At 41.5% G+C, this 27,848-nt stretch overlaps 1 protein-coding gene across 2 annotated transcripts in view; it reads right to left on the bottom strand.

Annotated features, from left to right (window-relative positions):
- Positions 1-3,991: 3,991 nt before the first annotated feature.
- Positions 3,992-27,848, bottom strand: part of ADAMTS18 (ADAM metallopeptidase with thrombospondin type 1 motif 18) — a 151,673-nt gene continuing 127,816 nt past the window's right edge. The window contains exons 17-23 of one of the 2 annotated variants that reach the window (XM_058440643.1): positions 22,025-22,166; positions 19,042-19,168; positions 16,663-16,867; positions 14,810-14,992; positions 13,031-13,243; positions 11,073-11,220; positions 3,992-5,917 (exon numbers count right to left, since the gene is read on the bottom strand). In XM_058440643.1, coding sequence (XP_058296626.1) covers positions 5,802-5,917; positions 11,073-11,220; positions 13,031-13,243; positions 14,810-14,992; positions 16,663-16,867; positions 19,042-19,168; positions 22,025-22,166 — 1,134 coding nt within the window. In that variant the 3' untranslated portion in view covers positions 3,992-5,801. The remainder of the gene's footprint in view (positions 5,918-11,072; positions 11,221-13,030; positions 13,244-14,809; positions 14,993-16,662; positions 16,868-19,041; positions 19,169-22,024; positions 22,167-27,848) is intronic. The other variant, XM_032156372.2, reaches the window with a different exon arrangement.

Raw genomic sequence — 27,848 nt, 5'->3', positions numbered from 1 at the left:
AAGAGAAGAACAGGGGTTGAATGAAATGGGTGGGAAGAGACATGCAGGATCTCCTTTTCCTAGATATTGGTGTCTCTTTTTAATCCCAATTAGAATGTTGGGAACAATTTTTAAACCTAATTTGTTCATTAAACCAACCAACAATTATAAAAATGACTTTTTGTTATTGAATGACCTGATTATAAACTCGACCATGTCCCTCATTAAACAAAGTTTAAGGTAGCCGAGCACAGTGGTTCATGCCTGTAATAGCAGCACTTTGAGAGACCAAGGCGGGCAGATTGCTTGAGGCCAGGAGTTCGAGACTAGCCTGGCCAACATGGCAAAACCCTGCCTCTACTAAAAATAGAAAATTAGCTGGGCATGGTGGCATACGCCTGTTGTCCCAGCTACTTGGGAAGCTGAAACGGGAGAATCTCTTGAGCCTGGGAGGCAGAGGTTGCAGTGAACTGAGATTGTGCCACTGCACCCCAGCCTGAATGACAGAGCAAGATTCTGACTCAAGAAAAAAACATAGTATAAGGAAACACTTAGGACACTTTGCAAGTATCTCTTCATGACATTCAAACAATATGGTGGTTATAGATGAGTAAGGCACTATGCCACTGTGGAAACTAACAAATAGCTGGGCACATTCAGAGAAACACACTGTAGATCGTGCTTTTGAAGCTTTTCTACAAAAATTGGTTGAACAAACGTCACTTACATCATGAGCCTCAATGTCGAGCTCTATAGCAAAGGCACAATTAAATGGACATAATTTGCTTTTTCTCTGTGCAATTGTGAATTGGGATTCAAGATAATCTTACATAAAATCCCATCTTTATTCTAAACTTAGTGATATTAAACTGAGTATTCTTGAGAAACTATGAACAGGTCACTTAGTGTCATTGGAATTCTTTTATTTTCAGATGAGTTTTGTAAACCAATTGTAGTGACTATTTTGTAATTAATTAAAATTAACAAATGTAAATATTTGGCTTTTGCAGCTACCCTTCATGCCATGTTCTATTGATTCTATGTTTAAAGGAGTTATAAAACAGTTGATTTTAAAATAATTTCTTTTTTTTAGAGAAAATAATTTTTATTTTTACTATACTTTAAGCTCTCGGGTACACATGCAAATCATGCAGTTTTGTTACATACACATGCCATGGTTGTTTGCTGCAGCCATCTACTCATCACCTGCATTAGGTATTTCTCCTAATGTTATCCCTCCCCTAGACACCCCCCACCCCCGACAGGCCCTGGCGTGTGATGTTCCCCTCCCTGTGTCCATGTGTTCTCATTGTGCAACTCCCACTTACGAGTGAGAACATGCAGTGTTTGGTTTTCTGTTCTTGTGTTAGTTTGCTGAGAATGATGGTTTCCAGATGGAGTCTCACTCTATCCCCGGGGCTGGAGTACAATGATGTGATCTCAGCTCACTGCAACCTCCGCCTCCTGGGTTCAAGTGATTCTCCTGCCTCAGCCTCCCGAGTATCTGGGACTACAGGCACCACCACCAAGCCCGGCTGATTTTTGTATTTTTAGTAGAGACAGGGTTTCACCGTGTTGGCCAGGCTGGTCTTGAACTCCCAACCTCAGGTGATCGGCCTGCCTCAGCCTCCCAGACTGTGGGATTATAGGCGTGAGCCACTGTGCCTGGCCAAAATATTTTTTACAGCAAATCATATTTTTACTTAAATAGATTTAAAAGTTGGTAGAGGTGATACATGCTTATGGGGAAAACTCATGATGATAGCAATTGAGTGACAACAGTTTGAGAATCACCTCTCAGGAGTCTATGGTCCTCTTGGGAGGAAGAGAGTGTCAGTCACCCAGATCCAGGGGTGACTGATGAAAACCATCCTAGGTGTTAACCCTCAGCACCAGTGCAGACCACAAAGGTATTCAAGGAATTAAGATCTTAGGGGAAAGATAAGGTAAAACAGACAAAGCATGGAATCCTTAAGCTTATTTTTACATTTTCAAAGATAAAACTATATAGCACATAAATAGAGGATCTTTTGCACATCACACTTAGCAATAATGGGTTCTGTGCTATAAATTTTCATAAACCATGTCTTAGATAACACATGCTGGTGTATTGTGAGGTATTGTGGTGTATTGGGCTATTGTGAGGATTAAATGAGATAACATATATAAATAGTACAATATCTGATTCCCATTAGACACTAATATGTGGTTGCTTATTACCAAAAGGTATCAAGACAGTTTTTTTTTTTTTTTTTTTTTTCTGGTGTGGTATCGTCTTTCTACCATTAGCATATAGAACCCATACCAAGAGAATTCTCGCTCATGCTTTCCCTCCATCTTAATGGACTTGGAGTTGCAGACTCCAGATACTCTGGTGTGATTGCCCAGGAAATACTATCATCCCAGAGCAAAGCAATTATTACGGATAAAGACTTAGATATGCAACAAGTCTTTGTTGAAAAGACTAGCTAAGGATTTATTACTTCTCAACCCTAGTTCCCCATCTGAAATTCCCAGCTCTGCCGATAATTTATCATTGTTAAATCACTTATTGTCAAACTCTGTTCACATGCATCTCAGGGGGCAAAAAGTGAGTTCTAAGGCCTGCATGCCCTTCTTTTTCTTTCTCTATCCCAGGGTAACGCAGCACAGTGACGAGAACCCCAGTGGATTTGGGTTTGAGTCCTGACCCCATCACTCAGGGACTGTGTACTAGGGCTAAATATGTAATGTCTCTGAATCTGAGTTGTCACCTGCCAACAAAGAATAATAGTATCTTCCTAAGTGGGCTATTGTTAGGATTAAATGAGATAACATATATAAATAGTTTAGTATAATTCCTGATTCCCATTAAACACTAATATGTGGTTGCTTATTACCAAAAGTTATAAAGACAATTTTTTTTTTCTGGGCGTGGTGGTGGGCAGCTGTAATCCCAGCTACTTGGGAGGCTGAGGCAGGAAAATTGCTTGAACCCGGGAGGCGGAGGTTGCAGTGAGTTGAGATCATATCATTGCACTCCAGCCTGGGCAACAAGAGTGAAACTCTGTCTCAAAAAAAGAACAAAATATTTTTTTTTCTGTCACTTATTTTATCTGCATCTATTCCATTTTCCATTCTTAATCATAATTTTTTGTTTGCTAAATAGCAATAATTTATATGAAAATTCTCTTACCTATAAAGATATGCATATGAACATATGTAGACACATATGTAATCACAGATGCAAGGAAAAATACAGTATTTTCAGATCAATTGGACATAACTTTGCGCAGTTCTTATTCTCCACTGGTTTAATGATTCAAAATTTCAAAAAGCCAAGAACAATTACTTTTTATTTTTTTCTTCTTTTCCTGCCCATCCTTCCCTTCCCCCTGTTTATTTTTACAAAAATATTTTACTAGAATGACTTTCAAATGTAAAAATACATTTACGGTAGCTTTGTCTTAGATGATTTCCACAAATACATGTTTTCATGACAATTACAGGGGAACAAAATAGTGTGTCCTCAAGAGGGTAAATGTGTCATCTGTTTCATCCTAGCATTTGATACTTTGATTTCTTCAAAGGCAAACAAGAAAAATCACTAGTTGTTGAATAGCTTATCTATGTTTCCTCTTTTCACTGAAGTTACTCTCTAAGATTTGTGGTTGTTGAGACAGTCTCTCTCTGTCACCCAGCGGGGAGTGGTGTGGCGCAGGCTCCTCTCACTGCAGCCTCAGCCTCCCAAGTAGCTGGGACTACAGCCGTGCGCCACCTTTTTTGTGTTACTGGCTACTTTTTTTGTATTTTCAATAGAGGCAGGGTTTTGCCATGTTGGCCAGGCTGGTCTTGAACTCCTGGACTCAGGTGATCCATCTGCCTTGGCCTCCCAAAGTGCCGGGATTACCGAGGTGAACCACTGCACCCAACCATTCTCTAAGAGTCCTAACTGACTGACATTTATACAGTTAAATTACCTTTGAAATTACTGACTTTTCACTAACTAACTTATTCAAGAACTTAACAAGTGTCAAAGATAAAGAAATGGAATACTTTATTATAAAACTTATAAAATAATTAAATATTACACATATATTTTGACTTTTCTCTATAATCCATGGTTTTATTCAACATTTTTCTCAAAATATTACTTAGAGAAGCAAGTGAGAACACATAATAGGCTATTAATAAATTAATTTTCCATAAAATAATAAAATGATAATTATATAAAGAAATAACTTGCTGTTTTTCAGAAGGCAACAGGGTTGTAGTAGAGAAGTTTTTTTTTTCCTGTTGATAAAATGGCCACTCCTCTAGGCCAAGCCAAGCAGATTGAGAGAAGTTTCTAAACAGTATTTCTCTGGGATTCAAGAACTCATGATTTTAATTAGAATGGGAACAAAGTATGCTACTAAATTTAACAAACCACTGTCTAGTTGATTATGCTGAGCTGGCTAATCCAGCTTGAATTGAGACTTTTTAAAGAAGTAAAATTGGGTTACATTCATCAAAGAAGTTGAGGAATAAAGTAGAATTTATGTAAATATGCCCTTTATAACCACTTCTCAAAAAATTACAGGAGGACACAGTATTATAATTACTTCGGTTTTGGCAAAATAGTGTGATGTTTTTTCAATTGAGAACAATTTTAAACTCATTAATGCCTACCAACAGCTGGCCTCTGATGACTGAAAATACTCTTATTTAGTGAGGGTCTTGTCATATTATGATTTATTAATATTAACATAGCAAGAAGACAGATGGATTTTTTTATTACCACTGTTTCCTCCTTTCTTTCTCTCTCTTTTTTTTTTTTTTTTGCTGCTAGCTAAATCCTAGGGCAAATTTAAACATATCAGTTGGTAGGAAAAAGTCACAAGTGGCCTTTAATTTTCCAAGGAGCTCTGGTAGTATGTACAGAGCATTATAAATGATGGTCCCTTCTCCCTCACAACACTGCTGTTTTGCCATTTAGCTCCTCCTAGATATTTTTTAAATACCAGAAATGGGTATGTTGCCAAGTTTCATTCCCAAAGAGCGGGCTCTAGCTTTTCATGGACTGATTCAGCAAGCACCAAAAGTTACGAGGTTGATAACATGTGAAGGGCATCCATATTTATCTTTTCTATGAGTTGTTTTCTTGCATGAGTTTCAATTACACGGAGATCTTAAATAGTCCATGTTGCCCTATCTTCATAATATTCCTTGGAATACTTTTCAAGTTGTCAATTTTAGTCTCAGAGACTCTCTATAAGCAGAATATAGTTTACACAAAATAATAAAGAGACACACACACCAAATAAACATAACATGAAGCTTGCTAGTCCAGCAGCAAGCACAATTGTGAGCACCATTGGCTTCTCATAGAACTCCTGGCTTGGGTGTTCACAGGGTTAGTCAAACTGTGAACTCTACGCAACAGTTAGGCAAGGTATTCCATCCAGATTTGAAAGTTCTGAGTCTCAGTCTTTGACCTGAAGTCATAAAGGACCTTTTTAAAACAGATGTCTTTGCCCTTGAACCCTTTGAAGTTCAAAAAGGGGTCTCTCCCCAAATGGACATATCTCAGTGTGATTCACCACTTCTTGCATGTAACAGTGCAAATCAAAGATGTTTTTTAAAGTCAGATTTGTCATCGCTTCCCATTTTCAAGTGCTTCAGAGTACCACGTGCTTCAGGGAATTGAAATAGGAGCCTAGTGGCAACCTGTCTGTTCCTCAGAGCAGGCTCCTTCATCACAGCCGCAGCTCACAAATGGTTCTCGGTGCTCAGCTCCTGGTCTCAAAGGCAGCTGGTCTCTCCAGAGGTTGAAAGGTAAGCCCCTGGCGAGGACACCAAGATCAGATCTTCCTTGTGCATGACTTGCAGCATTGTTTTCCGTAAAACTTGTGGTTGCAGACACCATGCTGAGGAACTAGGTGACACCAGTTGAAGAAATCTACACAGGATGGATCCTCTAAAATAAGAAAATACATTTAGCATGTTGGCTTAGGTTGTCTATCCTTTTTCTTTTCTTTTCTTTTTTTTTTTTTTTTTTTTTTGAGATGGAGTCTTACTCTGTCACCTAGGCTGGAGTGCAGTGGTGTGATCTCGGCTCAGTGCAACCTCTGCCCCCCAGGTTCAAGCGATTCTCCTGCCTCATTCTCCCAAGTAGCTGGGACTATAGGCATGTGCCCCCAAGCCCAGCTAACTTTTGTATTTTTAGTAGAGACGGGGTTTTCCACTATGCTGGCCAGGCTGGTCTCGAATTCCTGAGCTCAAGTGATCTGCCTGCTTTGGCCTCCCAAAGTACTGGGATTACAGGTGTGAGCCACTGGGTCCAGCCTTTGGTGATTTGCATATTATGATTTATTAATATTAACATAGAACCTTTTTCTTAAGGTGACGGCCTACAGAACAAAGGTCTTGGGCCCACCTCCCTTGTGCCTCTATGTGGTTCTTCCGATTAAACATTGGGACTTTGGTAGGGGAGTGAGGTAGGGGCAGGATTTAGATGCCAAGAAGAGACTGTGACCATTAGCAAAATTAAATGATTTGTTTTTAAAAAATGTTGCATCTAATCCAAGATCAATGTCTATCCTCCCTATGTAGCCTGGGAGCTACCATGGAATTGAGTGTCCAGGGAAATACCCTAAAACGGTGCTTTAGGAATTCCCTAAGGATTTTGTTATACCACGATACCACCGGTTCTGATTCAGAAGGGCTGTCAGAGGGGAGCATTAAGGGAGGGTGTGCTGCTTGTCCATGAACTATAATTTCAGGAGCAAGAAGCCTGATATATTGGGAGTCAAGCCACGTGATTTGCCTGCAAATGGGTTGAGATTAACTGAAAAAGCTGGGTCTCCAACATTCTGTGTAGTTATTTAAGTCAATCTCAACCAGTTTGCAAGTCAGTGAATTTAAGTCAACACCAGTCCTTTCTAATTTCTTTAGTTGTTCAATGAACAAGACAGATGTGATTATTTCACTGTACATTAGGAATTCTCAGATGGGCCTCAGGAGATGGGAAATGCATGTGAATGGGTATGTAAACATAAGTGCATGTTGTAGGAGCAAGGGTCCAGTCATTTCACTGTTTTGTTTGAGACAGAATTTCGCTCTTGTTGCCCAGGCTGGAGTGCAATGGCGTAATCTCGGCTCACTGCATTCTCCGCCCCATGTGTTCAAGTGGTTCTCCTGCCTGAGCCTCCTGGGTAGCTGGGATTACAGGTACCCACCACCATGCACGTACAGTTAATTTTTGTATTTCTAGTAGAGATGGGGTTTCACCATGTTGGCCACGCTGGTCTCGAACTCCTGACCTCAGGTAATCCGTCTGCCTCACCTTCCCAAAGAGCTGGGATTACAGGTGTGAGCCACACCCCCGGCCCATTTTGCTGTATTTTTAAGGCACAGTTTTGTCTTTAAAATTATTTAGAGTCTACACTACGCATAATTCAGAAATGCTTAGAGTTCCTTCTTCAAGCCTTCATTCTTCTGCCTAAAATTCCTTTTTACACAACCCCTTCATGTAAGTCAGGCAGCAGAAGTGAGATGTATTACTATTCAGTCAGCATAAGTGCTGTTTTTGATTATAATAATTACTAACAGCTGGGTGTTTGAGCGTCTACTGTGAGTCAGGTGTTTGTTTGATTTACACTATTGAAGATGACCTTGGAATCATTTCTTTGCTTCACATTCTCCATGCAATCAGCAGATACTCTTGGCTCAATCTTTAAAATGCACCCAGCATCCAGCCTCTTCAGTACTGCCACTGCTTTAGTGGAACCTCCTCCATCCGCTTCCTGGCAGAGTTGACAAGTCCTTGTTCCACTCTAGACAACCTGTACTCCTTTCACCTTAACTGCCAGTAATCTTCCTAAAGCTAGATCCTACTGCTCTTCTGCTCATAGTTCTCCATTGGCTTCCATTGTACTCAGCGTTAAATCTGAAATCCTTACACTGACTGACAAGGCCTCCAGTACCACTTTTCATGTATTGCTTAACCACTCTTCACCTCGTTTCTTGTACTCCGAGCATCGTGCCACTCCTGAATTAGATTAGTATTTTCCTGCCTCGGGGCCTTTGCGGTCTCTCTGCCAGGAACACTCTCCTTCTAGATCCATATGTGGCTCACCTTCCTTGAGGTGTCTGTTTAAGTGCTAAATCATCAAGTGGTCTTGCCTGATCATTATAATCTGAAGTTGTTTTCCTATCTCCTCACCGCTGCTACTTTACTTTCTGACACTCTGTGTTAATTGGTTGGTTTATTGTCTGTTTCCATTCAGAAGGAAGTTTGTCAGAAGGTGGGATCTGTGCCTGTTTAGCTGGTTGCTGTTTTTGTAATCAGACCCCAGAACAGTTTCTGATGCATAGTAAGCACTAAAGAAATATGTGAAAAACTGAATTACCTTCTTTAATACTCAAAACAATGTTTCAAAGTAAGCATTATTTCTTGGTTTTATGAATGCTCAGAAAGTTCAAAACTTGCCCAAAGCTCCATAGCTACTAAGAGTCAAGTTAGTATGGATTGAACTCTATTTTTATGATTTAGAGTCCTTGCTCCTTCCACCATAGAATGCTGCCTGCCCCCATCTGAAGAGGTGGGATTCCGTGAGGAGCAGCTTATTAGTATTGAGTGCCTGTTCATCCTTAACTTAGTATGACTAGTCTGCAGCCCAGGCAGCTTCCAGACACGTAAACAACCAGTTTCAATGCAGTGTAACACAAGTCTCTGGGTGGTATGACTGCTTTAGGGCCTTCTCTCTTTCCTGAAGAGAATTTTACATATAATATGTACAGCGCAATCATAAGGATGGTTTCCTCAAGGTGGAGATTGAACCAAGACACCCAGATAAGGCATCACACACTGATGATGGTATACAATGACTGCCTAGACTGGCACTCAGTATGGGCAGGGGTCTGGGGGACACGAAGTTGTTTGGTGACACTGGATGACAGGATAATGCCACCATGGGCAGAATGGTCTTCTCTAGGGTCTAGTTTAAGTGACTACAATGGGTAGAAACTTCTACCCATGTGGAAGCTCCATAAGGGGAGGAAACTCTCACAGTGCCTAGGAGAGTACCGGGTCCACAGTGGGGGACTCAGAGAAGAGGCAAAGAACGGAACCTTCTTCCTTCTGTCACCATGCGCCTCCTTTCTGCTCACTAATGTTTTCTGAAAACTCACAACCAGAAAATACACTCAAACGATGTTCATAGTAGTCACCCTGCCAAGCATATCATCCCTATACTTGGGAGGGGAATGGGAGAAAATCCTCAACTTAGTAAACTGTAGGCCACATTTTTGGCTCAGGACAAACACGTGGGCTTGTATCCTTTATTCTTCCAAAAGGGACCTGACTCAGCCAAGAGGCACAGAGAGAAGCTCCTCTTTTTGAGACAGGGTCTCAAAAAAAAAGCCCAGGCTGGAGTGCAGTGGTGCAATCTCAGGTCACTGCAATCTTCACCTCCTGGGTTCAAGAGATACTCCCGCCTCCCCAGTAGCTAGACCTACAGGTGCCTGCCACCACGCCCAGCTAGTTTTCATATTCTTAGTAGAGATGGGGTTTCACCATGTTAGCCAGGCTGGTCTCAAACTCCTGACCTCAGGTGATGCACGTGCCTCAGCCTCCCAAAGTGTTGGGATTCCGGGTGTGAGCCACTGCACTCGGCCAAGCTCCTCTTTCAATAGGCCGTTTCTCATATGCACCCTATGACTCCCCTCGTTCCAGCACCACAGGTAGAATTGACCATCACTGTAACACTGTGAACATTGCAGCTTTCTTTGAAGAACAGGATCCAGCTCTATCCTTTCATCCCTAGAAGAGTGCTGGAGGTATATAAGGTGCTTGGTGACTTGGCTTTGAACAAGATCAAGAGCCTCACAGCACTTCCCACACGATCTTTCGTGTAGCCATACACTCATGCATTTATTCATTTAAGACTTATTGAGCACCTATACCGTGTGCCCTGTGTGGTATTAGGTGCTGGGTGAGCAAAAATAAGACAAATGGCCTCCCTGGGCCATACGTGCATATTGACTCTCACCATCCTGAAACTGTTGGGCAATTTCATAATTGGTCATTGTCACTGGGGGTGCTGGTGGCCTTCTAGGCTGAATCTTTGGCACTTAAGGGTGGAAATGAGAAATCACTGATAGTGAAGAAAGGAGGACAGAGTCAGGAAGAACGTGACTGCTTGCTGATTTCTTCCTTATGTGGTATCCCAGCGTGGACTAGGATGATCTGGCTCTGAGTAACTGCTACGGAGCTATTTCTTGTTGTTCTTGTGCAAGATTCTTTAGCACCAGGCAAGCAGATTAGGCTGGAAGATATTTCCTGGCATTTGTCAGATTACTTTAAGTAGGGAAGAATGGTACAGTTTACTCAGACTTTCCATTTTCCTATCAGTACTCACTGCGCTTCCCTTGAACTAACTTTAAGAAAACATTTCGGTACAGTCCTAGAGCAATACGTATTCACTGATGGCTATTACTTTTGATTTCTGAATTTTTTATATATTCAACAACATTGTTATATATGGATTGTAGTTGTCTCCTCCATTAAAATATGAGCTCTTTGAGGGCTATTCTTGTTCACCTTTATGTTCCCATTTTCAAATTAATAATGGTTAAAAAGCATTATTGTGGCAATTAAATATTCCCTTCAGACCTATGCAAACAAGATCACTAGGATAGGCTGGGCATGTGGCTTGGGACTGTAAACCCAGAACTTGAGGCCAGGAGTTCGAGATCAGCCTGGCCAACATGGTAAAACTCTGTCTCTACCAAAAATTCAAAAATTAGCCAGGTGTGGTGGTGCACACCTATAATCCCAGCTACTCAGGAGGCTGAGGCAGGAGAATCGCTTGAACCTGGGAGACGGAGGTTACAGTGAGCTGTGTACTCCCACCTGCGTGACAGAGTGAGACTGTCTGAAAAAGATCGTTTGGACAGGAACTTCCCCAGAGTGGAGCCTTATACAACTCCAGGGAGCACTGTCACATAGACCTCAGGCGAATCGCTCACCCTAGAGTTGTACAATGTCACAGGCTACACCACCAACAAAGTAGGCTTTGAAAAAATTATCTAAAGACTAGTAAAGTTGACTGGAGCATGGTGCCTTTTACCTCTCTTTTCAGGAGCTGGACAGAAGTTTGTATTACAGGCTCGTAGCACCGGAGGTTTCTGATGGAGCAGACAACTTGAGGAAGGCCGGCCTTGCTGAACACAGTGGACCGACCGGGTCTGGACCCCTCCCCCACAGGTGACTGTGCACTGCAGGAGAGAGAAGAGGAAGGAGTCAGAAACACTCTGCTGAGGTCAGTGACATCAAACAGAAGGAATTCCCATGCTTCATGACATTACCAAGATGCCTGCTGATGAAACAGATTGGCTGGAGCCAGGCATATGTCCTTACAGTCCACAGCATCTGTCCTAACAAGTGTGATCCCTTTGATCTGATTAGAAGGGTTTTAGGCAAATGCTATCTATCTAGCCCAACTATCTAGCCCAAGAGTGTGTGTCTCCCAGTTAAGTGACTCACTCATAAAGAAGAGAAGCTCCAGAAATACAGAAGCTGCTCTAAGAATGCAGAAACAAATACAGACACATCTAGGGAGTTAATCACAGGATTTAAAGAATTCCAGACAATCTGTGCAGCTGCAGTAGTGGAGGACATAGTTCCAAACTGGGACAGAAAAAGAAATGGTCAGAGACAGCTCTGGAATTAGGTCCTCAGTGCCCAGCCACATTCTGAGTCGGCATGATAGACTTGGTGCTTCTTAGAAGTCGGTGATTTCACTGTGCAATTAAAAATTTTCAAAAGTAGACAACTCAACTGTCTTTCTTCCAGACAGCCATATGAAAAATTTATAAAGATACTTCATAACAAAAGGAAAACCAGGGGAAAATGTAGCCCTTTAAATGGACTTTTCTTATTTTAAAAGGTTACTGCATTTAAGAAAAATGTACATATGCATTATAATTGACTGTAGTTTCTGTCGCAATTAAAATTTGAGGGCAAGTCTTGTTATCAAATTATCTAAACTAGGAGTTTGTAAACTTTTCCTGTAAAGGGCAAGATAGTAAATATTTCAGGCTGTATAGGCGTACGGCCTCTGTTGCAAGTACTCCTCACTGCCTTTGTAGCACTAAACCAGCTGTGGTCAATATATAAAGCAAATGAACATGGCTACATTCCAGTTAAACTTTATAAAAACAGGCAGGTATCGGGGGAGTAGATTTGGCAGGGTGGCAACTGTTTGCTGACCCCTTAATCTAAATAAACTTACTAGAGTCAATTTTAAAAAGAAACCCCCAGCAATAGGTGTGACACCTAGCACAATGCCCGGCCAGAGACAATCAGGCTAATTCCCTTTCCTCTCCTCCATGTCTACCCGGACTCTGTGATTCATGGTGAGGTGGGTAGCACCCGAGTCCTCTGAACTGAACAGCTGCGCAACAACATCTGTTGGGTGGAATGCTGGAAGGACCGCATCACACACCAATCCTAGCTAAAGTTTCACCCAAGTCTTGTGAAAAGAAGGGTGCCTCTAGCATCTGATAAGTTTAAAAGCTGAGTATCCCTGGCTGAATTGCCTGACATTCTGAGCTTTAGGGACCATACTATCCACGGATGGGAGTACTTAACAGCGTGCATAGTAACACCTTGACAAATATTAGCTATTACATTGTTCAGAAACATGATGTAAGAACCAAATGAGCAAAGGCTGTGAGCAGCATTTCTAAAACATAAAACACTAGAGTGGCAGTTTCAGTAGCAGCAGCAATGACCAACATTTACGGGCCTGGTGCTGAGTGTTTTATGTACATTTTCTGATGAACAACAACCAATCAACTCTGCCAGATAATTTTCTAGATGTGAAAACTGAGGTTTACAGATTGTTATCTGCCCAGGGCCACATGGGCAGAGATGGCCAAAGAACAAAACCCATTCTGCCTTCAGAACTTGAGCCCTTAGTTGTTTTTACTTGGACAACCATTAACAAAGAGCAACTGTTTGCGGAATGCCTCGGTGTTCAACGTCTCACTTGAATAGACACCTCTTTAGTCGGCCTGTACCCACCTGCTGCCACGGCGATGAATACCATCCAGCTACCACGTTGTACACTGGATGGGCTGGGCAAGCCCGTCGGTTGCAGGTCTCTTCCAAGTCCAGGTTTGGTTTCTTAATATTACGGCATCTTCGCTCTGGGAAAGTTAACAGCTTTCCCTGGAAGCCCTTCTCGCTGCACTTCATCTCCCTCTTCCTCACACCCAAACCACAGGTTGCAGAACACTAGGAGCCAAGACGGGATGTGTGTGTAAAAGTGCAGACTGCCAGGATCACATCTTCTGAACAGAGGCAGTTGGACATAAGGTTGCACCATCCACATGAAATAGGAGGGATGGGATTACACAAGCTCAACCACACTCACTCAAGGATCTTAAAGATACAGCAGCCAAGTACCTCATGCTATAGGTAAGGAAACCAAACTTCAGAGAACAGTAGTGACTTCCCCAAAAATCACACAGATCACTAGCCTCATAAAACAAAAAAGGGAACTTGAGATGCCACATGGGTGTCAGATGGAGTCCAGGAGAAAGGCAAGATGGGCAAAAGGATTTCCAGGTTTAGGGTTACACACTTACAGGTCCAGGTCTACCTAAGGCCTGAGGAGTTAGGAATCCAAGCTGAGGAGTGTTAAGGGCCAGAGAAAAGGATTCAGAGCTTAATAGGAAAAACCACTGTACAGCAAATAATTGCCCTTTAAATTTACCCAACCTCCCACACACAGGAGGTAACATGATGAGGGTCAAAAATATCCTTTTAGGAAAAATATCCTTTTAGGCTGGGTGCAGTGGCTCAGGCTTGTAATCACAGCAGTGTGGAAGTCTGGGGCAGGTGGATCACTTGAGCCCAGGAGTTCAAGACCAGCCTCAGCAACATGGTGAAACCACATCTCTACAAAAATTAGCCAGGTGTAGTGGTGCATGCCTCTAGTCCAAGGTAGCAGATTACCTGAGCTAAAGAGGTGGAGGCTGCAGTGAGCTGAGATTGTGTCACTGCACTCTAGGGCAACAGAGCAAGCCCCTGCCTCAAAAATAAAATTTACTCCCCAGTATTTGTGAGATATATTTCTAGTGTGTCACTAGCTCTTTCCACCCCATCCCATGTCCCTTCTTTACTAAATGTGCAGTCCCCTCTCATCACTCCTGTGTATGAGACAAGCTTTCCCCAAATCCCCTTTTGCTTTGTTTCCTGCTCATCTTTCAGGCCATGCTCCCTAGAAAGTCTCTTCCGACAAGTTTTCTTCCCAAAGTCCAGCTTGGGTGAATCTTGAGCTGTCCCACAAAATTACAGACTTCTATCAAGGCACTTGGTATACCTTATCCATGTTTCTCTGTGTGCGTTTTATGAAGTCTTGCACCCCTACTGCCCAGACATAGGCTTGACCAATGTGGGGGTGCTTTAGCAATGTTTCATGAAGAAATCAGGAGAGAAGAACTGGCGAGTAGCAGGCATTTGGTATCAATGTGTGCAACACAAAGGGGTTTTGTGAGCCTAGATGCTAGCAGCTCAGCTGAGCATCTCAAGAAACCTCCAGCAGTGGCTTTTTTTTTTTTGAGACAGAGTCTTGCTGTGTTGCCCAGGCTGGAGTGCAGTGGCGCAATCTCAGCTCACTGCAAGCTCCGCCTCCTAGATTCACGCCATTCTCCTGCCTCAGCCTCCCCAGTAGATGGGACTACAGGTGCCTGCCACCTCGCCCGGCTAATTTTTTGTATTTTTAGTAGAGACAGGGTTTCAGTGTGTTAGCCAGGATGGTCTCGATCTCCTGACCCAGCAGTGACTTCTAAACCATACCTCGCTCCACGAAGAAGCGACCCACTGTAGCCGGTTGTTCTTCGGGCATCGTCCAAGCACACAGCTCTCCTGCAGCTCACGTCTGGGGAGGCTGGTACACTGGCTCTCGGGGAGAGTTTCTGCAGCAGAGCCCTTGCACAGGAGTTCACGCTTCCTCACCCCTCGTCCACAGGTCTTGGAACACTTGAGAAGAAAAAAAGTTTTATTTGCATTCCTATTAGGTTTCAGTAGCCACATTAAAAAAACCACTAAATACATTCCTGTGAAACGTGGGATAAACTCCATGAACTAAAGCTCTTTTTATGAGATCTACTTTGCCACCCCCATTCCCATTTCTTTATTCATACCCACCATATATATTTGGCTAAAACAATTATTTGAATTCTTTTTGTAAAAAAGAGAGTAGACTCAACGCCATGTACTACTTGGATTTCCCCTCTGCTATAAAGGAATATATTCTCTCATTTGAAAGAACCCCTAAACAAGCTCAAAAATATTCTCTCTCCCTCCTGACCCCTAATTCCCTAACATAGCAGTCTCCAATTTCTTTGGCACCAGAGACGGCTTTTGCAGAACACTGTATTTCCATGGACGGGCAGGGTGGTGCTTTTGGGATAAAACTGTTCCACCTCAGATCATCATGCATTAGATTCTCATAAGTAACATGCATCCTAGATCCCTCACCTGTGCAATTCACAACAGGGTTCAAACTCCTCTGAGAATCTAACGCTGCCACTGATTTGACAGGAAGCGGAGTTTAGGCTGTGATGCTGGCCTGCTGCTCATCTCCTGCTGGGCAGCCCAGTTCCTTACAGACCACAGACAGACACTTGTTCACGGCCTGGAGGTTGGTGACCCCTGTGCTAACAGATAGGTCCTAACATTAAAAAATAAAGCCTTACTCTGACCTCTGGTAGGGGATATGGTAGCACACTGCTGAAATTAATCAGAAAGCAGCACCCTCCAGCATGTAATATACCCTAAAGGAAAACACAGCAGAACTGTCATCAGTGGCTGCTACCTGGCTTCATAGTTCAGGTGGTAAAACTCTTGCCGTTTTTTCATTCTTCCTCATAATTTGTTTGTCAGCCATGATTGAGCAGCGGTTGAGCTATCATCCGCAAGGGAGGCTGTAGGGAAGGGCTTCTTCCCTTCAGCACCACTGACATTCTGGATCAGAAAATTATTTGTGGTGAGGAGCTGGCCTGGGCTGTGTAGGACATTCACCTCTACCCACTAGATGCCAGGAGCACTCATCTCCCCAAGTTGTGACATCAAAATGTCCCCTGGTAGGCAAACTTAGCCACGGTTGAGAACCTTTGCTTTAGAGGGAATTCTGAGCTGTGAATGACAGATAGCTCTCTGTCCCTTCTAACTTTAAAAATTTATGGCTTTCACTGGGAATTTGTGACCATAGCAAACTTTATGCCCTACTTTTCTCTGTATTCTTCTAACTTTACCTCGTTCCCATTGAAGCAAGAGTTAAATATCTCTTCTCTGCTTCATTCTTTGTATTTGTGTTTCCCGTTTGCTTTGGAGAATTCAGTAGCCAGGTCTCTATGCCAGTCTTCTGACACTGGAATCCTTTCCAGCTGTGCTCACGGGTCTGGCCTAAATGGCCCCCACACTCCAATTTCTGTTCCTCTAAGGAGGATTCTAAGCTCTGGGAGAGGGATGCCAAAACTTCAGATTTCCTAAAGAACATTAGTTAAAATGCAGATTCCCAGGCACATGAACTCATTGTGACTTCCGTGAACATATAAACTGCCAAGAGCCCCTTGGAGAGCAAAGACACCTGTACTTTTGGCTTCATGGGGACCGAGAATAGTAACTGCCAAGTTTTCTCCTCTTACCTGAGACCAGGGTCCAAGGCTCCATTCTGGAGGGCAGGCGTGGCTGTTGCAGGCTTGGACCTGAGTGGGTGTGCTCACTGGACAGAGAGAATGCAACACTGCTTCCTCCTTTTGGAAGGGCTTCTTTTGCACACACTGGATCTTTCGGCTCTGCTGGCCTCCGGCACAGGACTTGCTGCATGCACTCCATTCACCTGGCATCCAGCTTTCAGTGCAAAACAAATATTTCCAATAAAGCCAAACTTTGTACGATAACTTCCAAAGCAGTTATTGTGAAAGGTATACCACCTATGGAAGCCATGGATCAATTTCAGAACCAATAAGATAAGTTACTCTAATTGTTCTTTGATGGATCCAGAGGCTTATACTAATGTGATCGAGATATAAAGAATCATATTTAATCATCCCACAGTTCTACAAATACACTCCTGCCTCTGCGTGAGAAGAAATCCATGTCACTTTAAAATCTACACAATTCATTGAGCCAAATTTGTTGGGATTTTAACTATGTGTTAGGGACTCTCCTAAGCATTAGGATTAGAACAATTAAGGAAGCAGCCTTCTTTCCATTAAGGAGCCTGTAAGACAGTAAAGACGTGGATATGTGAACAAATCAAGACAGTACTCTCTGATAAGTGCTGCAATGGAAGTCAACATAAAATACAATGAGGAGGCTTATGGAAGAGTGATCAATGAGAGAGAAAGACAGGGAGGTTTGTGCAGGAGAGGGGGGTACATTTAGAGAAGGTCTCACAGAGGATATTTTTAAGTGGGTACTTCCCAAGTTACTTTTCTGATTACACCTGAATTTAGTGACGAGTTAAATACCTACCTTCATTTTCTTTAAAATTTGCCAGACCAGTTTTTTTTAAATAGCTATCTGTCTGAGACTTGGTATACATTTGAATGGTTATCAATTGAAACTGTTTTTTGTTTTTGAGATGGAGTCTTGCTCTTGTTGCCCAGGCTGGACTGCAATGGTGCGATCTCAGCTCACTGCAACCTCCGCCTCCCCGGCTCAAGTGATTCTCCTGCCTCAGCCTCAGATTATGACAAATACACTATTATTTACAAGAAAAGACGAGTGTGTGTGTGTGTGTATATATGTATATACACACACACACACAGCTTTAAATATAAAGATTGTGTAATACGATTGCATCACCACAAACCAAACACTACTTATTAAGATGATCTAAAACATCGGTGAATGCAACATTGCTTTAGAAGAAACTCCGTCCATTTTATATAAATATATTTGGCAGAAGATAAACACATAAAAGAGACTCCCTTTAACTGGGAAGATTACTTAAAATTAGTCTTCAAACAATAGTGTGGCCAAAGTCAATCCAAGAACACACTCACTGAGCCCCTCCAAGGCTGCCATCATCAGCGGTGGAGTTACCACTTGGCCTATACCCCATTCTTTTTATTTGGTGTCTTGCTACTGTGTAATTTTGCATTTGGGGTTTCATGGCCTGCATAATATTATGATTTTTAAATTCTTGGACCATTTACATAAAAGTTAGGCACATAACCACATGCAAATTAAAGTAATTTAGGATTCTGTGTTATTTAAATATCTGTCTGATTCCATTCAGAGAAGAGGAATCCCTAAGCAAAGGTTAAAAGAAAAAAGCACCTCATGCCTGTAATGACAGAACTTTGGGATGCTGAAAACAGGCAGATCACTTGAGGCCAGTAGTTCGACACCAGCCTGGCCAACATGGCAAAACCCCGTCTCTACTAAAAATACAAAGATTAGCCAAGTGTGGTGACGTGCACCTGTAATCCCAGCTACTAAGGTGGTTGAGGCACAATAATTGCTTGAATCCAGTAGGCAGAGGTGGCAGTGAGCTATCATGAGGCCACTATACTCCAGCCTGGGCAACAGAGTGAGATTCCTTGCTTCTCCCTCCCCTCCAAAAAAAACAAGATGCCTTCATATCCCAAGCAAGCTTCCTTTTAAATAGCCAGTAAATTTCTTCCTGGCTATCAAGCCAAAGTCAAGTGAGTACCAAAAGTAAATTTGTATTTTTCAACTCATATTTAAACTTCGACCATCTTTTTTAAAAAAATTTTTTTTAGAGACAAGATCTCACTCCTTCACCCAGGCTAATATGTAAGTGACACAATCATGGTTCACTGGAGCCTAGAACTTCTGGGTTCAATTGATCTTCCCTCTTCAGCCTCCCAAGTAGCTGGGACCACACACGTGCCACCACGCCTAGCTCATCATCTTCTATTACTTTTTAAAGTATTGCGTCTACCTTTGAATCACTTTCCATTAGTAGTATTGACAGTGGGCTTTCATCATCTCATAACGATGAAGGCATACAAGTATAAAAGTAAACAAAAAGACATTTCCAAATGACTTACTAAGCCGGGCAGGAGAAAGCGTTGCAGATTTTGGGTTCAGTTACTGGCTTGGTTCTTGCACTGCAGAATGAGGAATTGACTTGAGTATTTTGATCTCGCAAGCAAATGGCCTTTACATTTATGTAACCTGGTAAGACATCAGAAGTGACAAAGTGAAAATCACAGATTATTATTTCAATTTGGTTCTAAGTTTAGCTTCTGATTTACCAGCATTGTGATATTTTATTTCAGATATGGAATCCAAATATTTCGTGGAATACTGATGAAATCTGCAACTAATTTGAATTCCATTCTCCTCCCTAAAATAATATATTTTATATTTTAATAATTGTAACACGTAAATTATTGGTTTTCAAGACCGATGTGGATACTAGAACCATAAAGTGATAAATACAACCTTTTGAAAACAGAATGACTATAAAGGGAAGCATCCCAGGCAAACTTTATTATCAGATGAATAATGTTCCTCAAAGAAAAACTATTAGTGAGTTATATGTGGAAACCCTAAGATTTCGCCTTAACATGAAATATCTCATACTTCCTAAGAGCATGGGGCACATAAAAGCAGAGTAGAACTCACTAAATATGTATTAAATCCTGTCAGCCAGGGCTCGGCTTTTGCGTTTTTTTTTTGTTTTTGTTTTTGTTTTTTTTAGATGGAGTCTCGTTCTGTCGCCCAGGCTGGAGTGCAGTGACGCGATCTTGGCTCACTGCAACCTCTGCCTCCCGGGTTCAAGCGATTCTCCTGCTTCAGCCTCCCAAGTAGCTGGGATTACAGGCGTGTGACACCACACCCAGCTAGTTTTTATATTTTTAGTAGAGACGGCCATGTTAGTCAGGCTGGTCTCGAACTCCTGACCTCAGGTGATTCACCGGCCTGAGCCTCCCAAAGTGCTGGGATTATAGTCATGAGCCACCGCACCCGGCCTCTGCTTTTGCTTCCTTAGTGGCATCCCACTGCCTTGCTTTCAACATTAATTTCAGGACTTCTTATCAGGGGCATACTTTTTTTTAAAAATGTGTGAATAATTGTATTTTTTAGTTCCGCAAATACAGATGCTGCCTCCCCTTTGAATTGTGTTTTTTATTTACATTGGAACTTTGTCTTCAAATATAATCTGAGAAAGAATAAGTCACTCCTGCTATAATGATGAGCAGTTAGTCCAGCTCCTGGGGCTGAAGCAGGTTTGCTTTCAGGAGGCACTTATGAAAACCATATCAGGGCTGGGCACGGTGGCTCACACTGATAATACCAGCACTTTGGGAGGTCAAGGAAGGCGGATTGCTTGAGGCCAAGGGTTTGAGACAAGCCTGGGCAACATGGCAAAACCCCATCTCTATAAAAAAGAAAAAAACTAGCCAGGCACAGTGGCAGGCACCTGTAGTCCCAGCTACTTGGGAAGGTGAGGTAGGAGGATCTCTTGAGCCCCAGAGGTCGAGGCAGCAGTGAGCCATAATTGTTCCACTGCATTCCAGCCTGGGTGACAGAGTGAGACCCTATCTCAAAAAAAGAAAAAAGAACAAAAATAAAAAATCAACATTCCTTGAAGTTAACTGTTGACTTTAATAGGACTTATTCATCTGAATTCTTTTTCTCTTGGACACAGGACACACCAGGGTCTGTGAGTCATGTGAAGGGGTTGCTAAGGCAGGGCAAGGCGAGAATTTCACAACTGGCTTCCTCTGCATCCTCCTCTTGGCTGGATTTAGTTTCTGTAAATGGAAAGCAAATCAAACTTCTCTCCTTCCCAAGGCACTGTGCTCTCCCTGGAATACCAGAAAGCTATTGGAAATGTTCTGAAGAAACACTGGATATAAGAAAGACCTCATAATCTATGACTAAATGAAACAGTATGAAGAGATGTCTATAACATGATTTCAGTACAGAGGGATACAAAATGATACTTACGGTATGTGAATCTGTCAAACACATGTTTGCTTACATGTGCATAGGGAAAAAAATGATATGGATCAAAATATTAACATTGGGTATTGCCTATTTACAAATTATGGGGATTACCTTTCTTCTTAATAGCCCACTGCCTTTAAAATGTGTATTACTAGAAAATGTATTACCTTTTAATTATTTTATATATGTATACTTTAAAAGTATTTTTTCATATTTTGTTAATTAGCATGGACCTACAGATAGGCCTTTCAGATATAAGAATTTCTTCATTTTCTGTATCTTTGCTCTGTCTCCGATTCTAAGCCTTATTATGCTTAGTGGGATGGAACCAGTAGGAAGTCTCACTGTCACCAGCTGCTCTGAATAACAGGAAATGAGAGACCAACATTCATGCTTTGGTTTCAGGAACTTATTTTTGGGCACTTGTTCTTCCTCCCAAATGGGCAAGTGTGACAATTGTTTAACCCCCAAATATGTGACGTTGTTCACATCTAAATAAAATGCCTTCCTTCTACTCACCGAGTAGATGGTTGCTGTTGTTCCTTCCTTGCAAAGGTTGTCTCAGATTTAATCCATTCCTCTAGTGAAAGAGCCTTTGCTGACCTATCTCTGACGGGATATCCATGTTTCAGACAGACATCTTAAGTTTGCCGTGTATGTGTCCTGACTTGCCTTGACCCTAGTTTTTATAACTTCCAAACGGAAGGTTTATAAGGACAGAAAAGTCAAGATTGGTAGAAACTAAACTATAAGCTGAAAATTAAAAAAACACCTATAATATAAATATGCTTCTATTTGTAAATAAGTCAATATATTTTATGTCTTTTTCCCATAAGTTTTAGATGTGTAACTTTTGAGTCTTGGTTGTGGTTGATTGGAGCTTTGTGAGAGCTGATTCCTTACCACACAGGAAAACCCTTAACTAATGCCATAATATTTGCTTTTATGGTGATGGTTCTTAAAAGACAGTTCTTGGGTGGCTTATTTAAACCATATTGTCTTAAAGATGCCTGGAGTGAAAGAACCTGTTTTAACAGAGACAGCCTTGGAAGACAGAATGAGAAAATCATCTACCTCCACCGCAGGACACAGAGCAGTCTGACTGCACGACACTCCAGGCATAGGCAGGTCTTTTTGTGGCTGGTGGAGTTCCATTCACGACCTTGGGAAGTGCATACTTCCAAGCTATCCCTGGATTTTTGCCTTGCATCAGAATCTGGACAGTGTAAGATAAAAATCAGAGATCAAGATACAGGTCAGACCCTGGAATTCCAGAAATCTTACTGAACATTTTCAAGATATTTACATGACATTTTGACCTTAACATTGGTATACTTCATGGTTCCCAAGTATGTTTTATGTTGACTTAAAGTTTTCCCAGGACACTTTTGATAACATGTACCTTCATGTTATCAAAACTGAGATTTAGGTAGATGCTAAAGAGCAAAACACAATTGACATTTGCCATAAGCCCATAACGTATACACAAACACATACATACACAGACACACACACACACACACACACACACACACACACACACACACGTATATGTATCATAATGAAGAAAGAAAGGTTATATTGTTGGGTCTAAACCCTAACTTAAAAACCTAGCATGGTAAACACACATAGTGGTGCCCTACAGATAATAGTTAAAACTGAATCTATGTATATACACTTTGATGAACTATCTTAGGTCACAATTTACAAGCTCTCTCCTGGGTGCTAGTGGAAATTGAAACAAGGGAAGCACTCCAAAACCCACAGAATACCCCACTTAGAGTTGCTACCATCAGCCTTAGAATCCAAATGTGTTTCTAATATAATTTCTATGGAAAATTTTCCCAAAGACAATTTGTTAACTGTGTGCTAGGATGAGCAGGTAAGAAAGAAGAAAAGAAACATGTTCAGAATCAGGAATTGGAATATATGCATTAGAATAGACTTAACCTCCAAAAAGGCAACAACTTAGGATAAATCTGATCCTATAAAGTCTGACTACTAAAATAAGAGCAATCACATATTGGGCACTTCCCAAGTGCCAAGCACTCTGCAGCCATTCTTAATGCATCATAAAACATTCTTCTAACAACTCTAGAATGTAGTTGCCTATATTTTCATTGAAAAAAAGAAACTGGAGAGAACTTGTGCAAGATCACACAAGTGACTATGGACTGAGCTTAAATAAAGCCACCAACCAAAACGTGCCTAAACAATGCGATGTATCACCTTGTTTTTGATGTAGGAAACATATCTGTCTGCCTTCTTAATGCCCTCTTAACTACTCCTCCTGTTTTTATTTTTCAAGCTCAAAGCATGAATATAAATAGCTGGTTCTTTCCCACTCCATGAATCCTGTGGAAAATTCTTTACCACTAGAACTGGGCATTCATGCCCAAGAGGCAAAGCTGATTGCCAGTTGAAAATAGGAACCCCTGGCTCTATCTCCGTCTGGTGGGATCCCACCTCCATTAGAGTTTGGTGGGTGGCAGCTGTTCAAGGCCCTTCATTTCACCAGATCACTCGTTAGGATGCTACAAAATGACTTCTATTTTGTTACTGGCTTAAATGTCTCCAGGAGTATTATGACTCTTAAGATCTCAAGATTCCATGGTGTACACATCAGTTTGTAGTGCAACAAAACAAATCTTGATGCCTCCCAGAAATAATCAAAATGTTAACAGATGGATCTGTGTTCCTCCACCCCCATCCAAAACAAAATCGATACAAAACACAACAGGTAGTACCATTACATGAACAAATGCCCAATTATTATCAGTTGCCAATAAAAATAATCTCTAAATCAAAGTCTTAGGAGTCTTTTAGTTTTGAAGATTTTTCTAGTCTTTGCTTTTTTTTTTTTTTTTAAACTTTCGCAGCTAAGTCATACAGCTGTTCTTGGAATCCTGTGTTCAACTTAATATTTCACACATGTTGAATAAATACTATGCTTTCCTTATTTCCATAGTATTTCTGAATAAATAGTATGCTTTCCTGCAGTGTTTCTGTTAATGTTTTCATCTGATATTAAGTAAATACAGAAACTTTACAGTTTTATTCATGGTCAAATTAGAATTGTGAGAGCAGTTTTACATTCAGAAGATGATCCTGATGCTGTTCATAGTTCAATTTCATATTCAGTTAAAGCAGCATTTCAAATGTAGCACTTATTTTGCTTTTTTTTTAATGCAACAAAAATGCAGAGACCTTGTACCAGAGAAAACTACGCACTGTACCATATTTACTTGTGTGGCAATACAATGTGAGTGCGATGCGTAAGACTTATGGTGCGCTAAGGCCCACAAGGCAGAATGGTATTGCAGTACAAAGAGGTCGCATCACACACATACGCACATAGTCGAGACTAGCTTAAGTGTAAGTGCTATACAGAAAGAAATTAACTTACTCATCTCCACTTTCTAGTATCACCCCATTCTTCCCATTCAAACTAGATCCTAATATTTTCTGCCATAGGGGAACAGATCCCCAATAAAAACGCAGAGAAAATATAACAGAATATTAGTTCTTGCCTTTTGAGCTTCTAGGACTTATGTTCTGCTGATTAAAAAAGTAGTTTGACAAATTTTCAACAGACATTTGAAATATATTCCCCTTTCACCTTTTAGACAGATTCTAGAGCCTCAGCCATACATGGCCTGTGGTTTCACTGCAAAACATTTTTAAATGTTGCTGTGAACAGCAGGATGTGTTTAAGAAAAAAACGTGTTTAAGAAAAAGACTGTGATGATAAAAGTGTCACCAGTATTAAGCAAAAACAACCACGTGAAGCTTCCCCAGACCTTCACTCAAGCCAACCACAAAAAATTATCAATGCAACCAACAAGAAGGGAACTCACACAATCTCCCATTGTCAAATGTTTCTCTGCATCTGTATCCATATCCTCCTCCTCCTCCCCTGCGGTCACTCAAGATACCCTGTCCTGTCTCCAAGTCCAAGTTCTTTACTACACACTGATTCCAGCTCCCCTCATCTCCACCAGGATGTGACCACCGTAGTTGCCCCACATATGGCTACTGAGCGCTCGAAATGCACTAGTGTGGTCGAAGTAAAAAGCCTTTTAATTTAAATAACCATGTGTGACTAATGGCTACCATATTGGATGCACAGCTACGGATGAAACCTAGCCTCTGATGCCCATCTTCCGTACTAGATTGTCTACTTGGCATCTTCACTTGAATGCTTAAAAGTATATCAATGTCTAACTTTTTTCTGCCTCTCCCTGAAAGGCTGCTCATAGGGAATACCTTTCCAGTTGTTTAGGTCAAAATAAAAACTTGGAGCCATTTTAGACTTCTCTTTTTCTGACACTCATATTTAGTAGATCAGAAATGGTGTTACTTTAACTTTCACCCTCTCTCATATCTTACCACCTCATATGTTGTTGCTCCTGCCCTGATCTAAGCCACCATCGTGTCTCTTGTGACTTTTACAGTCAAGACAATAAAAAAAATGACTTTCGGGAGGAGGAGAAGCGATATCCCCCAGTGGAGAAGATGAGACAGATTCATATATAAAAAAAACACAGTCACAGTTACTTGGGAATCAAGTGCTAGGGCTGGGCATGGTGGCTCACACCTGTAATCCCAGTACTTTGGGAGGCCAAGGTGTGTGGATCACGAGGTCAGGAGATCGAGACCATCCTAACACGGTGAAACCCCGTCTCTACTAAAGCCTGGTGGCAGGCACCTGTAGTCCCACCTACTCGGGAGGCTGAGGCAGGAGAATGCTGTGAATTCAGGAGGCGGAGCTTGCAGTGAGCCGAGATCACTCAACTACCCTCCAGCCTGGGCGACAGAACAGCACTCCCTCTCAAAAAATCAAGTGCTATCCATCCTATAAAAGGAATTCAAATGTTTTAGTAAATCTGAGGTGGGGGAGGAAATCACATTATATCTAAAGAAGCTTTGTAGCTATCACTTATTAATAACGCATCTTGGTGATGATTATAGCAAAGAACCCACAAAGCAACAAAACTTGAGTTTCTGGCCAGGCACTTTGGGAAGCTGAGGCAGGAGGATCTTTTGAGCTCAGGAGTTCAAGGTCAGCCTGGGCAACAAAGCAAGACCCCATTTCTAAAATAAAAGTTTTAAAAAACTACCTAGGTGTTGTAGTGTACGCCTACAGTCGCAGCTACTTGGGAGGCTGAGGCAGAGGACTGCTTGAGCTCAGGAGTTGGAAGCTGCAGTGAGCTACAGTCGTACCACGGCACTCCAGCCTGGGCCATGGAGTGAGACACCGTCTCCAAAAAACAATCAAACCCTTCTGTTTTCTTTGAAGATTTCTATTCCCCCTCTGAAAAGGACAAACTGTTACACTGTGTTTCCCACATCCCCTTTCCTAAACTTGAAAATGAGGATCCTCAGCTAAGTAAAATTCTTGAACTAAAGGTAAGACCAGCAATGATCAGAATATTAAACAGCAGTAGGGGAACACATCCATTTCAAAACATCATGGTAATACAAAACTCGTGTATCTGGCCAAAAGAAAAAGAGAAAGAACTCACACAATTTACATGTTCTTAGGAATGTGCAGCTTTAAATTAACTCATAAAATACACAGTAGCTAGTTGTATGCCTGTGTATGTGTGTTACTATTACAGTTTTATGCCCAGTAGCATATAGAGCGTATTGTTTATAGTTTATTTCCTTAACATATTAATGCATTCTATTAATACATAAATGAAGGCCTCTTAACTTTACAAAATCAAATGACTCAAGGTTTGCCTTTAATGTCTGTGTAGCTATAAATTCACATGCGGAGTTCAACGTGTTATCATGTAGACTGAAAGACAATATTTGTATAGACCAGCAGAAAGCTGATGTAAGAATTTACTTAACATCAGCTCATAAAGGCCTTGTAAAGGAAGTAAAAACTTAAACAAATAAGTACCAAGACCAAATATATAAAAGATAAGTGTGTGCCAATTGTAGTATATTATTTGCTTCTCAATAACTAAGATGCTCTTTGCCCCCATCTTTATCCTGTGTTGAGAAGAACAGTGACCAAGAGTATCCTAGAAATCCTCTTATCTCTTACTGTTTGATGCCCGCAAATACTTAAATCTTTGGAGATTATTGTCCACTTGGCTCATAGAATCTCTGTGGGAAAGTTTCTCTTTCACCCTGTTCTTAAAAAAAAAATCAGAATTTTCTTAAAGAAATCAAATCCACCCTCAAAAACTGCTACATAATTTACAAAGCCCAGTGCAAAATGAAAATCCAAGAGTCATTGTTTGAAGAAATGAAGGATTTCAAGACAGTGACAGTGAAGCATTAAACCACAGGGCCCTTCCAAGCACGAGGTCCTCTGCAGCTGGGCAGGTCCCATGCCCATGAAGCTAGCCCTGCCCAGCTAAATTCAGGTTTTCTCACCTAGATCAGTTTTAAGACACGATTTACAATTTTTCAAATGCTAAATGACCCTTCAATCTAACAATGACCTCTCTCTCATTTCATGGTTGGAGAATATAGACCCCAATTTGGTGGCCTTGATTATATCTCAGCACGTGCTTTAGTGTGTCCATTACCATCAACTGAACCACAGATAGCCTCTGCCACTGATGTGGGGAAGCAGGACAACCTTGGAGAGATGTGCATAGAACCTACCTGAGATGCTAACTTCCTCTGTGAATGCCAGGGAACACATCTTAGGTAATTTGTAACTTGAAAATGATCATTCCCACTGTTCACATTTATTTTAAAACATTTTCGGTGACCAGGTCAAGAGTAGTCCATTGCTTTTCTCAGCATTCCTGGAGAATACAAACACCCTCAGGGCACAGGAGCACTGCATCCCTCCCGTAATGGCACCGCATCACAATAATGCCATTGCTTACAACCCTGTGCCACATGTCGGAGTGTATAGCCAAGCTGTTAA

The sequence above is a fragment of the Hylobates moloch genome, unplaced genomic scaffold (genome assembly GCF_009828535.3).
Source record: "Hylobates moloch isolate HMO894 unplaced genomic scaffold, HMol_V3 SCAFFOLD_6, whole genome shotgun sequence".
Classification (NCBI taxonomy): Eukaryota; Metazoa; Chordata; class Mammalia; order Primates; family Hylobatidae; genus Hylobates; species Hylobates moloch.
Note: the sequence above shows the minus strand (reverse complement) of the source record. Positions and strands in the feature narration are given on the sequence as shown.